This window comes from Lithobates pipiens, unplaced genomic scaffold (assembly GCF_037356315.1).
Source record: "Lithobates pipiens isolate NorthernLeopardFrog02 unplaced genomic scaffold, aLitPip1_a1.2 Scaffold_1, whole genome shotgun sequence".
In the NCBI taxonomy this organism is placed as follows: domain Eukaryota; kingdom Metazoa; phylum Chordata; class Amphibia; order Anura; family Ranidae; genus Lithobates; species Lithobates pipiens.
This window is the reverse complement of record NW_027507685.1, coordinates 152484753-152499841: the sequence shown is the minus strand read 5'-3', so window position 1 is coordinate 152499841 and position 15089 is coordinate 152484753. Positions and strand designations below refer to the sequence as shown.

The 15089-nt window shown below is 42.5% G+C and overlaps 1 protein-coding gene across 1 annotated transcript in view; it reads right to left on the bottom strand.

Moving 5' to 3' along the window:
• The window catches only part of ZER1 (zyg-11 related cell cycle regulator), an 83324-nt gene that overhangs the window by 37582 nt on the left and 30653 nt on the right, over window positions 1–15089 (bottom strand). Inside the window, exons 3-7 of the mRNA XM_077478679.1 lie at window positions 10883–11033; window positions 4124–4563; window positions 2620–2796; window positions 601–715; window positions 374–520 (exon numbers count right to left, since the gene is read on the bottom strand). Coding sequence (XP_077334805.1) covers window positions 374–520; window positions 601–715; window positions 2620–2796; window positions 4124–4563; window positions 10883–11033 — 1030 coding nt within the window. The remainder of the gene's footprint in view (window positions 1–373; window positions 521–600; window positions 716–2619; window positions 2797–4123; window positions 4564–10882; window positions 11034–15089) is intronic.

Here is a 15089-nt window from a genome sequence, read left to right as displayed (position 1 = left end):
GGACTGCGGAAGAGGTAAAAAACGTTACATCTTTAAATTGATAAAAGGCGTGATTGGTTTTTGCGACCTGAGTGCATTTAGAATATTTGCACGTGGTGGACACTTGATATATTTGAAGATGAGTGCGATTATTGTTTTAGCATACAGCTCGGTGGATGGCCATAAAGACTGTCATTATTTCACAGTGACTTTACCATATATAAATATCCTTTGTGTGATTCACACTTAAAAGGGGCAGCAGTTATTTATAGCACCATTATAGGTTGATGCCTTCTTTATATAAAATAACAATTTTCAGTAGTTTACCGTTTCAGCAGTTTACTAAACCCTACCATGCAAATCCTACAAAATAGTAAATATAAGCTGTGGTTACCTGCAGGGCTCTCAGTGGCTGGTTGCATCTTTCAATACGAGCAATATCGAACAGCAGATTTATGGCACGAGAGGTGATCTCAGGGCGATGCTCCGTGTATGCTTCTATGGCGTTAAGAACTTGCTCCTCGTTTTTATCTCCACTCACCTATATGGAAAGGAAACTCATTACAGTATACACTCCTTGTTCTTCAGGATGGTAAACTACCTGCAAAGCTGGGACCTCACCTTGTAAGCTGGGATGTGAGTCAGGCGACAAAGAGAAGTTTCAAAGAGGCCCAGGAACTGCAAAGGTTTCTTCAAACAGCGGAATGGAGTGATACTGCTCTTGCTGGCGTCAGTGCTGTGTAGAAATATAACAATTAAACAACATTCTTTAATATTTAGTAGGCTGCATTAAAGGGTCTGTGAATGTGAAACTGATAACTCAGCATTTACATAGCGTGCAGAACAGTTAAGTATTCTTTCAGTAACAGGAGGGCCTCTAAACTGTTGTCCACTGGGTTTTTAAAGGTTGGGATATCCTCAACTGAAAACAACAAAGATTTGTTGTGGCAGGAAATAGCCAGATCCATCACCAGAACTTCTTGTGATATACCTCCTCAATAGCTAGATCCACCAACAGAACGTTCCACTTCTTGTGGTAGACCTCCTGAACAGGGCACTGCTGAGGGAAAGAATACAATTTGGCAGGCTGCAACCAGTTCTCATACAGAACACCCTGTACTAGTGGGTGGACCAGAAAAGTCCTCATAGGCTTTTTGGATTTGGATAGAGAACCCATACTGGTGACTTTAGGCCCTGATAAAATAGATAGTTCTGATTTCAAAGTGTGAAACTGCATCTACCAAAACCATAATGGTTTCCTTCAGTTTGGGAGATATCATAGCTGACTGACCTTCCTCTCTGGAGGAGTCCTTGCACTCCAAAGGTTTTTCCTCTACCTCTTCCTTCCATCTTCCTCCTCTTTCTCATCAGGGAGTAAGGCTTCAACAGATGACCCGGTGTGGTTCGAAACTTCCCTGGACCTGTAGAGCACCCTGCAGCTAACTAAACCTCACTGTACAACTGTACCAAGGATGAGTTTACCATGTCTTCATGCAACAGGGTCCAGTCCCTGAGGCTACCGCCGAGGGACAGGGAGTAACTGCAATGGAAGTAGGTGTAACTGGTTGAGAAAGGGATCTCTTATTGCAAAGAGCAGCAAGGAATCTTCTCAGGTAGAGTTAGAATTGGGAATAATAAATCAGAAACCTGCTCCCAGTAGAGGGAGGTTGTTCTTCACCCAAGGACATTAGCAAAAAACTGAGGATTGCTGGGAGTGGGGCAGGTTATATGGGCTGTCCCACAATTCTGTTTGCCACTGTCCAGTCACCTGACGGTGGTTGCATATAACCCTGGATCTCTGATTAAAAGGAGCCTGTGTCCTGTACTGTACCATTACAAAATGTAATCCACTTTTGTAGAATTTCCTTTAGATTTTAGAAAATTAGGAAATTAGGTGTGGTCTTCTACTGCTGTAGCCCATCTGCTTCAAGGTTCGATGTGCATTTGTAACATGTTACACCCTGAATATGGGTGTAACATGCAACATGTTACAAAAGGTGAACTTCTCTTTTAACCTCGTCTAAACTGCTATTTTTCCATTCACCAAATGCAATGTATACAAAATGCTCTGCTAAGCCTTAGGCCGCGTACACACGGGCGGACTGTATGGCCTACTTAGTCCGTCATACAATCCGACGGACAGTCCGTCATACTTTCGAATGAACGGACTTGACCACACACGGATGCACAAACAGTCCGTCGAAAGCTTGCGCGATGACGTGTACAGCACGTACGACGGGACTAGAAATAGGAAGTCCAATACACAGCAATGCACCCTTCCACCGTGTAAATCCTTTCTGAGCATGCGCCATTCTTAGTCCGTCGAACTAGCCTACTGACGAGCGGATTGTCCACTGAAACCAAAGTATGACGGACAGAATTTCGAAAAATCCGAAATACTTAGTACGCCAGACTGCACGCTGAAAAAGTCCGCTGAAGCCCACACACGAGCGGACTGTCCGCTGAAATGTGTTTCGACGGACTAAGTAGGCCATACAGTCCGCCCGTGTGTACGCGGCCTTAGCTTAACTACACGGTAGAGCAAAAGCTGACGGGATTTTTCCATTTTACTACAAGCTTTATCTACTTTTATAAGCAGGAATATTTCCAAGACAGTCCTATTCTCTATGCTGCCCATACCTTGCAGGGCCCAACTCATCATCCATCTTAGAAATAGCACAGTTCTCCAACATCATGTGACCAGAGATGTCCAAGGATACAAGCTCTTCAAGATTTTGCACAAATAGGCTTAGCACTTTGCGAGTGAGTTTGAACTTGTAATAGCTGGATAGTCGATCACGGGAAATATCCAGATGCCTGAAATACAAATCAACATATACAGAAATAAAGGATTTGCTTTGGTAACATGAATTAAAGAAACACAAAATGTGACCTCAACTATAAAGGTAAAGATATGAATCTGGGTAGGGTGTTATATGGGTATCAACAGCTCCACTGTGAAGATTCAGATTTGTGAACTTCTAATCACTTTCCATAGCTAGACAATACACGTCCATCTACACCAAGAGAGGTACAGTGGCAATAACAGATTCTGGGGAATCCCTTGCAATATAATGGCTGATACTCCTATTGGGCTGTGGCCAACGCCAAGCTGACAATGGAGTTTTCAAGCACCAAGCACGGTCACTTGTCTGACTTGGGTAGACCATAGATCATGCCATTTTCTTTCCCGCAACTTGTCAATTCCCCCATCAACACTGACTGTTCCCTCCCATGGTGCTATTGTATTCTCCCATCAGGGGGACATGGGGAGCTGTTCCTACCAGTAGAACACAATGAATTTTGCTAGCGGATATAGCCACTGACAATAATGGCATGCTGAAAATCCGACATGCTGGTTGTACCTAAAATTGATCTATGAATCGACTCTCGGTTGGTTCAGCAGGAATCTGAACCATTTATGGCTGGCCTAATAGACAGGCATGCTTTGTAGGAAGAGGAATAGGCAGAAGAAAATACAGGTAGCTAGCTTTAACAATAGTATATAAATCATGTAAAAACAGAGTAAACTGAACTAGAGGTATAGTTTAGTGACTTCCTTAAAAAAATAAAAATAAAACACACACACACACACACACACACACACACACACACACAGCACCATGGACAGTACCAGCAATGACTAAAGAGTGTTCTGTAATGCTGTGGCTGTCGTTTTAGATTCAAATTTTCATCCCTCTGCCATCAGATACCCCCACAGCTGTGATTTTCTGGTGCTGCAGGTGTAAATATGAGCGGCTGAAGCTGTGACAGGCCCACAACAAAAGTGCCAACTATGGCACTGTGATCTTCCGATGCTGGGGGCAAATAAAAGTGATTCACAATCCAATTATAAATGTAAAAACTCTGCATAGGTAACAGATTTACACAAAAGGATTTGGGGCAGAGAGTACATCAGTCTGTCAGCCACAGTGATTGGCAAATGGTCCAAATAGCGTAAGGATTGTCAAAAAGCTACAAGCTTTTTCTTTGTTTGTGCCCCTTGGAGAGGTTCTCCCCCACCCCACTTTCTGTTCCAGAGACCAAGAGAGGTGATCTCTGTAGGGATAGAAGACATAGACAGAAATAAACCAACAAGGATAAAAAAAAAAAAAAAAAGTTTGGGCTTTAGGAAGAGGCTTACCGGAGTTTATGCAATTGCACAAGGACTCGTATGTGCTCCTCAGACAGGTCCATGTTGTACAAGACAAGAGACACCATTGTGTCCTTCCACTGAGTCAGAAAGCTGATGTCATTCATCTGAATTCCTGACAGATTCAAAGCCTTTAAACAGATCAGCGGACGCACCATCATTTCCACATCTACGCCTTTGGTGATACAACCGAGATTGAGAAAGCGGAGATGGTGGAATCCCTGAAAACTAAAGTCCCGGGACAGGATCTGACGACTGGGGTTCACCAGGCAGTCGGTATCATTGTATCGACCCAGGTTCTCCTCTTCGAAGAAGATGTTGCTGCAGCCAAAAAGGCTGAGGGACACCAGAGTGGATTTAAAATGGGAGAGGGTCTGCAAGCTCTTAGCTGTTAGCCTCTCACAGTTTGTAAGATACAGTTCTACAAGGTCCTAGAGAAGAAAACACCACCATTACAATTATAAGACACATCGTTTATTGCTTTTATGTTATGCATGTCTGAAATTACACATGAATTAAAAATTACATTAAAACTGAGTTATCAATAGTTTCATAGTTGGTAAGGTTGAATAAAAACTCCAGCCCATCTTGTTCAACCTGTGTGGGTGTGTATATGTCTGTCTGTATCATTTCCCATATCCCTTTATTTTGTGTTCAGTGAGATGCCCAACTAAAGCCGCGTACACACGGTCGGACTGTATGGCCTACTTAGTCCGTCATACAATCCGACGGACAGTCCGTCCTACTTTCGAATTAACGGACTTGACCACACACGGATAGCCAAAAAGTCAGTCGAAAGCTTGCGCGATGACGTGTACAGCACGTACGACGGGACTAGAAATAGGAAGTCGAATACACAGCAATGCAACCTTTCGCCGTGTAAATCCTTTCTGAGCATGCGCCATTCTTAGTCCGTCGAACTAGCCTACTGACGAGCGGATTGTCCGCTGAAACCAAAGTATGACGGACAGAATTTCGAAAATTCTGAAATACTTAGTACGCCAGACTGCACGCTGAAAAAGTCCGCTGAAGCCCACACACGAGCGGACTGTCCGCTGAAATGTGTTTCGACGGACTAAGTAGGCCATACAGTCCGCCCGTGTGTACGCGGCATAAGAGTTTTTTGAAATGAGTGACACTTCCTGTTTAAACCACACAGACTGTGGAAGGGAGCTCCACGCCTTTACTACACTAGCAGTAAAAAACCCTCTACGCTATTTAAGGTTGAACCGTTCTCATCCACATTACATCACCACAGCCACATGTCTTCTTGAGTGACCCGAGACTGAATAGTTTCCACCCAATGTTGGAATCACCTGTCTAAATCAGATCCCATCCCTTTTCTCGTGGAGCATCAGTGGTCCAAAGACCACTGGTTGGTGATTGCTGCTCTATATCACAGCCAAAACAGGTAAGGATGTAAAGAACAAAGCTGAGGTTTCTGTGCTAACCTTCTAACAAACAAAAATAGTTGACTAGGCTTTGGTAATGACTTGCATTAAACGGATACTTTTGTATTTCTTCTCAGTCTGTGGAATTGCAAATTTAAACATTGTAACTAATCAGAAGTGGGAGACCTCCAAAGAATTATCTGTCAGTGGTGTGAAAGGAAGCCAGGTTCTGCCATGCAGACATTTCATCACAGGCCACCTTCCAATTGATACTCCAGGAATAATCTTTTTGCAGATCCCCCTCCAAGTGCAGTTAAAAATGTCCCAACACCGGGTTGGTTTCTGGTAAGAGAATACAAACACCAAGCTTCTCTTAGGGCCATCAGGACAGCGGGTCTCAGAAAAAAGCCATGCATGTGCATGCAATGCCCTGTAATTATCTGGGCGTCTCTCACTCAAAAGATAACAATGTTTATACTGTACTTTCAAACCATCCATCTGTTCTATACACCATACACCTAACGATAATACGCATATACGCTATCTATTTTCCTCTGATCAGGCTTTCTGTCCAAACTGGTAAAAATAATTTCCTTATAATCAAATGGTTTTGTGTAAAATTGAACAATGACATAGTAAGGGGTCTGTTTGGAAACATAGAAAAGTAACGGCAGAAAAAACACCAAGTGGACCACCAAGTCTGCCCGTTTATTTTAATTTATACTTTATTTTTTTTGTTTTTTGTTAACTTTTTAGTCTGAGTATAGATCTAGGATTGTCCAAGCACGTTTGAAGCCACTTACTGTTGACTGGCTCGCTAACTCTGCTGGAAGTCTATTCCAAACATCAACTACCTTTTCAGTAAAATAATACTTTCTAAGATTCGTTTTAAACTTTCCTCCTGTTAGTTTGAGGTCATGTCCTCGTGTCTTGGTTTTTAGATTGAAAATCCTTCCCTCTTGTACCTTATTTACCCCCTTGATGTATTTAAAGTGGTTGTAATGACTGAAGGTTTTTTTTACCTTCACTCATTCGATGCATGAAGGTAAATAACCTTCTGTGTACAGCATCCTCCTCAGCTCACCCCCTGAATAATTACCTGAGCCCGATCTCGATTCAGTCATGAGAGCAATGGCTCATCCGGGTCTATCCCTTCTCCTTGGCTAAGACACAGCAGCAGGAGCCAATCGTAGCCAGTGAGGAGATATATTGGGGGGGGGGGGGGGGGGGCTCAAGCCACACTTTGTGTGTCTTATGGACACACAGAGGCGGCTAAGGAGGATCGGGCCACTCAGGTTTGTTATTTAAAAAGAAAAAAACGTGAACCTTTAATATCGCTTTAAATGTTTCAATCACATCTCCCCTTTCCCTTCCTTTCTCCAGACTGTACATATTAAAGAGGAAGTAAACCCTTCCAAACAACTTGGACCTATAGGTAAGCCTAGATTAAGGCTTACCTGTAGGTCCAAGCAACATCTCCTAAACCTATATGGTTTAGGAGATATTTGCCCGAAAATGGGCACCGCTGTCTACGGCGCATGCGCCGTAGACAGCGGCGCGCAGGCGCACTAAATGCGGCAAATCCAAGAATGGATTTGCCTAATTTGTCGACTCCCGTGCGCATACGCGGGAGTGACGTCATCGCGGCTTCGCCGTATGGCAGCGGCGGAGCTGCGAGACGCGACTCCCGTGCGCATGCGCGGGAGTGACGTCATCGCGGCTGCGCCGCTGTGATTCGTCGGAGCTGCGAGACGCCACCAGCAACATGGATGCGGCAGACTACAGGGGACAGCGGCGACTTCGCTGGCTCCTGTGTCAGGTAAGTGACACATAGTGAGCTACTATGCGATGCATAGTAGTCCATTATGCTTTACCTTTGCAGGGAAAAAAAGAGGAAGTAAACCCATCAGGGTTTACTTCCTCTTTAAGTTCCTGAAGTCTCTCCCGATAAGTTTTATTCCCCAGACCTTTCACTATTTTTGTCACCCTTCTCTGGACTTCCATATTATCAATATCTGTCTGTGAGGTCTCCAGAACTGGACATAGTGTTCTACATGAGGTCTCACTTAAGATCTATATAAGGGAATCAGAACCTCCTGCTGGTGACCCCTCTAGCGTTGCATTCTAGAATTCCATTCACTTTTAGAAAACATTTGTTGCACAAATGGAAGAACCATTAATTTAAGCTGAATGAAATGTCACTGTATGTGATCACACATTTGTAGATGCTACGGATGGACACACCCTGCCTAGCAGATATTTTAATTTTTATTTTTTTTAAGGCAATACACTTGTTTATACTACAGATAAACACATTGATTAAGTTATTTATTATGCATTTATACACTTATACAATACACATCATGTCCTTTATCGATTTTCAGCTTTTTAACATAACATAAGTCTTTGTCGGGTATTTAATGCGCTCGGTCAAATTTTGATTTAGTCAAAGGGCATGGTCCGAGGACACACATTGTATGAACACTTTGGCATATAATATAGCACTACATATAGTCATCTAATTTTTTTTAATTACGATCTAAGCCTCTCTCCATTATCTGTAATGTGGTAAGTACTGTAGTAGATGTCTATCTGCTACAGGTGTATTTTAACAGATACTCTGCTGCAGCTTTCACAGGTAAGACACCACACCGTATTATTATGCAAGGATACCATCGACAACAAGCAACACTAAATACGCCTGTCGTAGATCAGATGACAAGCGTTCTACTATAACACAGGCTGTAAACAAATCTGCTTAAATGAGTATCACATAGCCAAAAGGCACTTCGGTGATCTGACTTGACACTTTGTACTAGCTGGTAAATGAGGAGGAAGATCAACCTAATGCAGGAACTGTATTAAAAAGTAAAAAATGTTTAGGCTTTACAAACACTTTAAAGTGCAAAAAAAAAAAAAAAAAAAGCAGAGCTGTTGCCAATGGCAACCAGGCTGAAGGTGGGGAGATACATAACAAATAGTTTTATATCAGCTAAACTGAAAGTGTATGTAAACCCCAAAACCTAAACTTCTATTTTTTTCCTATTGGGTCTGTTAAAGGGGTTGTAAACCCTTGTTTTTTGCTTTTTTAAAATAACAAACATGTTATACTTACCGCCACGGTGCAGTTTATTTTGCACAGAGTGGCCCCGATCCACCTATTCTGGGGGTCCCCCAGTGGCGCTGGTGGCTCCTCCCCGCATTGAGTGCCAACGTTGGAGAAGGCTCTCCACTAAAGGTGGACATCCATGCAGGCACGCTCCTGAGTCCTGCTTTTGTGTCCATTTACACTGAATGCAGGACTCAGCCTCGCCCCCCAGCGCCGGCGTCATTGGATTTGATTGACAGCAGCAGGAGCCAATGGCCGGAGAAAGATCAGGTTCAGGTAAATAAAACGGGGGCTGGAGCACTACAGAAGGTTTTTCATCTTAATGCATAGAATGCATTAAGGTGAAATACCATGAGAGTTTACACTTTATTATATCTGTTGAAGAAGTGCAAAAATACCCACTGCTAATGTCAGACATTCAGAACAGTCCTGTGCACAACTCTAAGTTCAATTATTTCAACTTAAACACACCATCCCCCCCGTAACTTTCGATCCTCAAATTATGGTTTACTGTGTGTCGCCCCTACTCCCCTACACTCAATGGGGGAAAGAGCCTTCTCCTGCTATGCTCCAAAACTCTGAAATTCACTTCCTAAGAACATCAGAGAGTCATCTTCTCTAAATTCATTCAAATCAAAGAATTTTTCTTTAGAAAAGCTTTTACTTAATTGTCCCTTTTTTCCCTTATATTACTTTATCCTGTGTATTTCTTCTGTTTTCCTTGTAAAGGGCTTTGAGAAGCCATCTTTAAAATTCACTATATAAAATAAATATGATTATTATTATTAATTTTACCTTTTGGAACATTTTATACCCATATTGCAGCAGCCCGAGATCCTCCATTGCGATAGTGAGCAGGGGATTTTCTCCCCACACTCGCTGTCACAATAAAAATAAAAATTAAAGACTGGTAACCTGTAGAGCTCCGCCCACCCAGTCGCATCATTCACTCACAGAGTTCTGTGAACGTGAGGACTGCAGGTACCGTCAAGCCTCTGTGGCCGTTGGCTGGTAGTTCTCAAAGAACGACCAGAGCATTGTTGAGCGCTCTAGGTAGTTAATTGATGCTTTCTTTGATTGTGGAACTGCCTGACAGTACGAGGTATGAGCAGACAGCTTACGCTGACAGTCTGCAAGAGCCCTGCATTGCACACGTGATCTTCTGATGCTTTGCAGGCTCCTAGTAACAAAAATAATAAATGCACTTTTTTTTTTTTAACAGCAAAATTACGTGCATTTTTTTTTTACAAAGGTGAACTTATCCTTTAACCCTCACAGTACTGATCTTGGAACTACAGAATGATCACCCTTTATGTTGTGGAAATGTAGGAGTGGGAGGGTCTCATTAGTTTAGCAAAAGAAACTCTTCAGTGTTGTCATCCCACAACAGGGCAAAGGAGCGGAATGCATTTCAAGAACAGGATTGTTCAGGATGGTTTCTGTACCTGCAAGGTTTATTGGGATAATACATGGTAAATGTGTATAGATTGTGGAGATGTTTTTTTCCTCCCTGACATACATTTTAGGGATCCAGGTGGTTGAAACCGCCAAGACATCTTGGGAATTGGGAGCCCCTGTGACTGAGAGGGGCACTTGCATCCAGACGTAGCTGGCTTTGAAGTGCAGGGCTTGTAAAGAAACGGGATGCTGGGCTTGCTCTGTTTAACAGTGTCCAATCACATGAAGGAAGCAACATACAACCCAGTCATCCATGATTATGCCTGTGTACTGTACGATCAAGAAAACTGAGTTTTAGGCAATACCTGTTGCATCCAGACAATACAATATATATAATATATAATAATGCAATATATAATATACAGCCCATTTAAATATTTCTCTGCCTTCATGTTTGCTCTAAATAAGACGGAAGAGAATCCTGAGGAATCCTTACTCTAACTTTCTTATCAAAATCATGAATGATAATCATTCCTCCAGTGGGGAAGCCTTCTCTAACCTCATTGAGGCAAGTCTGCACTTTTGCTCAGCTCCAGCTTTTATTTGGTAAAAGGGTCCAAAAAGCTTGATTACTTGTTTAGTGATGGTGAAGCAGATCAATGATCACCCATACTAAATGCCTTCCTGACATAGTTCTTTGTCCCTTTAAACCACTGTTTCAAGGACTGCAGCCAACAGGATTTGGGCTGCATATGCATTGTGCATTGAATATCCATTTTAGACACATCTAAGATCATTTAGAATTGATTGCAGGTGCATTTGGCATCCTATTGACTCCTGTTCCATGCTTACTTGTTTACAGATGGCTTCTAGGTCTTGATCCTGGACAATGTCCTCCCTTAAATGTAGTCGGGTGAGTCTTGTGCTCTGTGGCTCGGAGAACAAGGTAAAAAAGCTTTCATGTGGCTCAAAACCACTGTCTGCATTCACCAACTCGATGTACCTGGAACAGAAAAGGCCTAGATCATAATGCGTACACTCTGTCACAATGCATCTATACTGACTGTTGCACTATAAAAACCAAGACTTCAAAAAGTGGAGATACTGCCCTTAGCAACCACATATTAGATATGTTTTGGGACATATTAGATTGTTATTAGGGGCAGCATCTCCACTTATAATCTAGGACTACTTCAGATTACAGTATTAATACATGTTATTGCAGTTAAAGTGAATGTAAAGGCTCGTTTTAAAAAAAAAAAAAACATGTTGTACTTACAACTTCTGTGCAGTTGGTTTTGCACAGAGCAGCCCAGATCCCTCTTTGCTGTTCCTAGCCCCTCCCTTAAATGCCCCTTCAGCCAGCAGCTTGCTACAGGGGGGCATCCAAGCTGAGTCAGAGCTCCATGTATCCATTCAGACACAGAGCCCCAATCTGGCCCCGTCCCCTCTATCCCCTGATTGGCTGACTGACAGACACGTGAGCCAATAGTGTCACTGCTCTGTCTCAGCCAATCAGGAGTGTCTGGGATGGCTGAGGGGATTCGTGGACATCGCTAGAGAGAGAAAGGGCACAGGTAGGCAATTGTGGGGTGCTGGGAGGGATGTGACACACAGAAGGTTTTTAATTTTAATGCATAGAATACATTAGGATAAAAAAAAACTTCTGCCTTTACAACGCCTTTAAAACTGAGTAGCTACGAGGCCCATGCACTTTTCCTCTATAAAATGGCAACGCTTTAAAAAGACTGTGCTATACCATAAAATTGTGTCATTTGATTCACCCGAAGGAACATCACAGACCCGACTGTGGGACTATTTGGGGCAATTCTGATATATTATATTTTGATACTCTGTCATGTACTGTATTTATTGGCGTATAACACTCACTTTTTCACCATGAAAATTGGGTGCAAATAGCGTATGCGTGTTATACGCCAATACTACAATTTAAGCTGCCTCAGAAGGGGCAGGGAGGGGGGAGGGATGAGCGCCGTCAGATTACATACAGTGAGAATCTCCTGTTTACTTGGCGGCCTCTGCAATAGGAAGTCCCGTCTTCTGGGCTGCCAACGGACCGCTGTTTTGTCTATCATAGGAGATTCTCATTGTATGTAATCTGTCGGCGCTCGTCCCATCCCCCTCCCTGTCCCCTCTAGGCTGCAGAAGGACATCGATCAGACTGCATTGATGGCAATGGTGAGGCTGCACTGATGGCACTTGTGAGGCTGCAGATGGGCATTGATCTGGCTGCATTGATGGCACTTGTTAGGCTGCAAATGGGCACTGACCTTTATTTTGCTTCAAAGTTCCTTATTTAAAATGTAAGTTTTTTTTCCTGAAACTTCCCTCTTAAAATGAATGTGCGTATTATTCGCCTGTGCGTGTTATACGCCGATAAATACGGTATATTTGATTGATTTTATTAGTTATAATAAAGTTATTCATTTATTTAACCACTTCAATACCGGGCCTATTCTGGCACTCCTCTCCTACATGTAAAAATCATAATTTGTTTGCTAGAAAATTACTCAGAACCCCCAAACATTATATATATATTTTTTTTAGCAGACACCCTAGGGAATAAAACGGCGGTCATTGCAACTTTTTATCTCGCACAGTATTTGTGCAACAATTTTTCAAATGTTTCATGATTTAAAAAACAAAAAACAGTAAAGTTAGCCCAATTTTTTTGTATTATGTGAAAGATGATGTTACGCCGAGTAAAATAGATACCCAACATGTCACGCTTTAAAATTGCGCACACTCATGGAATGACACCAAACTTCAGTAATTAAAAATCTCCATAGGCGACACAGGTTACATATTGACAGTTACAGAGGAGGTCTAGAGCTAGAATTGTTGCTTGCGCGCTAACGCCCGGGGTGATACCTCACATGTGTAGATTGAATGGTGTTTACATACGTGGGAGGGACTAACGTGTGCGTTCACTTCTGGAGTGCGGGCTACTGGGGACAGGGGAAACTTTTTTTTTTTGATCACTTTTATTCCCATTACAAGGAATGTAAACATCCCTTGTAATAGGAATCTATGTGACAGGTCCTCTTTATGGAGAGATATGGGGTCAGTAAGACCCCACATCTCTCCTCCAGGCTGGAAAGCATGAAATCATGAAAAAAAAATTCACTGATCCAATGCTGACAGAACGCGATCATGGCTTTGTTTACTTCCGGGAACCTGGGCGTGACGTCATAACGTCGCGCCCGGGCCTCTGACGATCATAGAGATGACTGGTGATCATTTGGTCACCGGAAATCTCTATCGTCACCATCCGGCGCCGGACGATTCTTTCTCCGGGCTCTCCTGTGCCATCGGAGACCCGGAGAAAGAATCTCCGGGTCTCCCCGGATGGCGGCAGGGGGAGGGGGTGTCCCCTCCCGTCGCCTGTAAGAACGATCAAGCTGCAGAACTGCCGCTATGATCATTCTTATGGTGCACAGAATCGCCGGCTAAAAAAAAAAAAAAAGGATATCTGAATGATGCCTGTGGCTGCTAGCATCATTCAGATATTCTAAATATCACCACTAAAAGTCCAGGATGTCATATGACGGCCGTGGGCAGGAAGTGGTTTTTAAAAAAAAAAATTCTGATGTGTAGCATTTATTTTTGGAGAAGTTTTCTTCTTTGATTTGAAAGATATCATCCCAATGAAGAATGCAGAAAGGACATGCACGGTTCATTAGCTGGATCTAGCTGGCGAGCCAAGTCCTTTGACAAGTAGAAGAACTTTGCAGTAGGTGTCACAGACTCTCATTACAGAGATAAAGCACTTCATTGGGAGGCAGGGTTACTGCAATATACATACATTTCCACTTTGCAATGCTGGAAATATTGCTGGTAGGACAGTTTCTTTAAAGTAATAGTGTGTGCTATTAATTAGTTGCATTCTCTTACTACTGAAATGTTAGTATTAGGCCCCAAGGAGGCCGATCTGTGTCCTGCCTGAGCTTGGGGCTGATAACTGACATGCTACCCAGACTGCTGCCTTTGGTTTTTAGATAATCCTGACAGTTCCTTTATTATATGACAATTTTTGTGAGAGTCTATTATGATGCTAAGTAGCAGGGCACCGAACGGAAATTTTGTTATATTATTTGTTATATATAATTGTAGAATATTTGACTTTTTAATTAACCACTCCAATACGGGGCATACACCGTACTGTACCCAAACAAAATTTGTATCATTTTTTTCATACAAATAGAGCTTTCTTTTGGTGGTATTTAATCAACACTGGCTTTTTTATTTTTTGCGACATAAGTGAAAAAAAAGAGCGAAAATTTAGTTTCTATGATAAAATTTTGCAAATAATTTTTGTTCATAAATTTGGGACAAAAATGTATACTGCTACATTTCTTTGGTAAAGATAACCCAAATTAGTGGATATTATTTAGTCGCTGTGAAAGTTATAAAGTCTACAAGTTATGGTGCAAATAATTGTAAACTGATCACACCTGACGCACGAACTGCTCATTTCATTCATTGGCTCTTTACTGCGATCGGGGTTGGGCTGTGTCAGGATGACAAGCCTCGTCCTTGATCACCGCTCTGAGCATGCCCTAGGGGCGTGCACGTGGGCAGTACATGTGGCCGGATGTGATTGGACACAGCCAGTCACGTGGTAAAGAGCCATTTTTTATTGGCTCTTTACACGGATCAGGGATGGGCTGTGTCCGAGGAACAAACCTCATCTCTGATCGCCGCTCTGTGGGCCCCCAAGGGGCCGCAGGAGTGGAGAGAAGCTGAGGACACCATGCAACGCCCGTCTAGGATGAGAGATCCCATATGCAGACGTCGTATGACTATAGACTGGTATTGAAGTGGTTAATATCATCAATTTGAATTAATATGAATTTATTGTTGGCCATTATTGGCCCCTTTAGTGCAAAAAAAATCTCAAGAAAAATGCAGTCTCATACCATCTCTTGTATCATGTATGCAATCTCTTACTTCTACTCAAACACACTGCTAATAGTATTAGCAAAATTTGATACAAGATACAGGAGAATGTATCAAAAAGTTTACCAAGACTCCATGA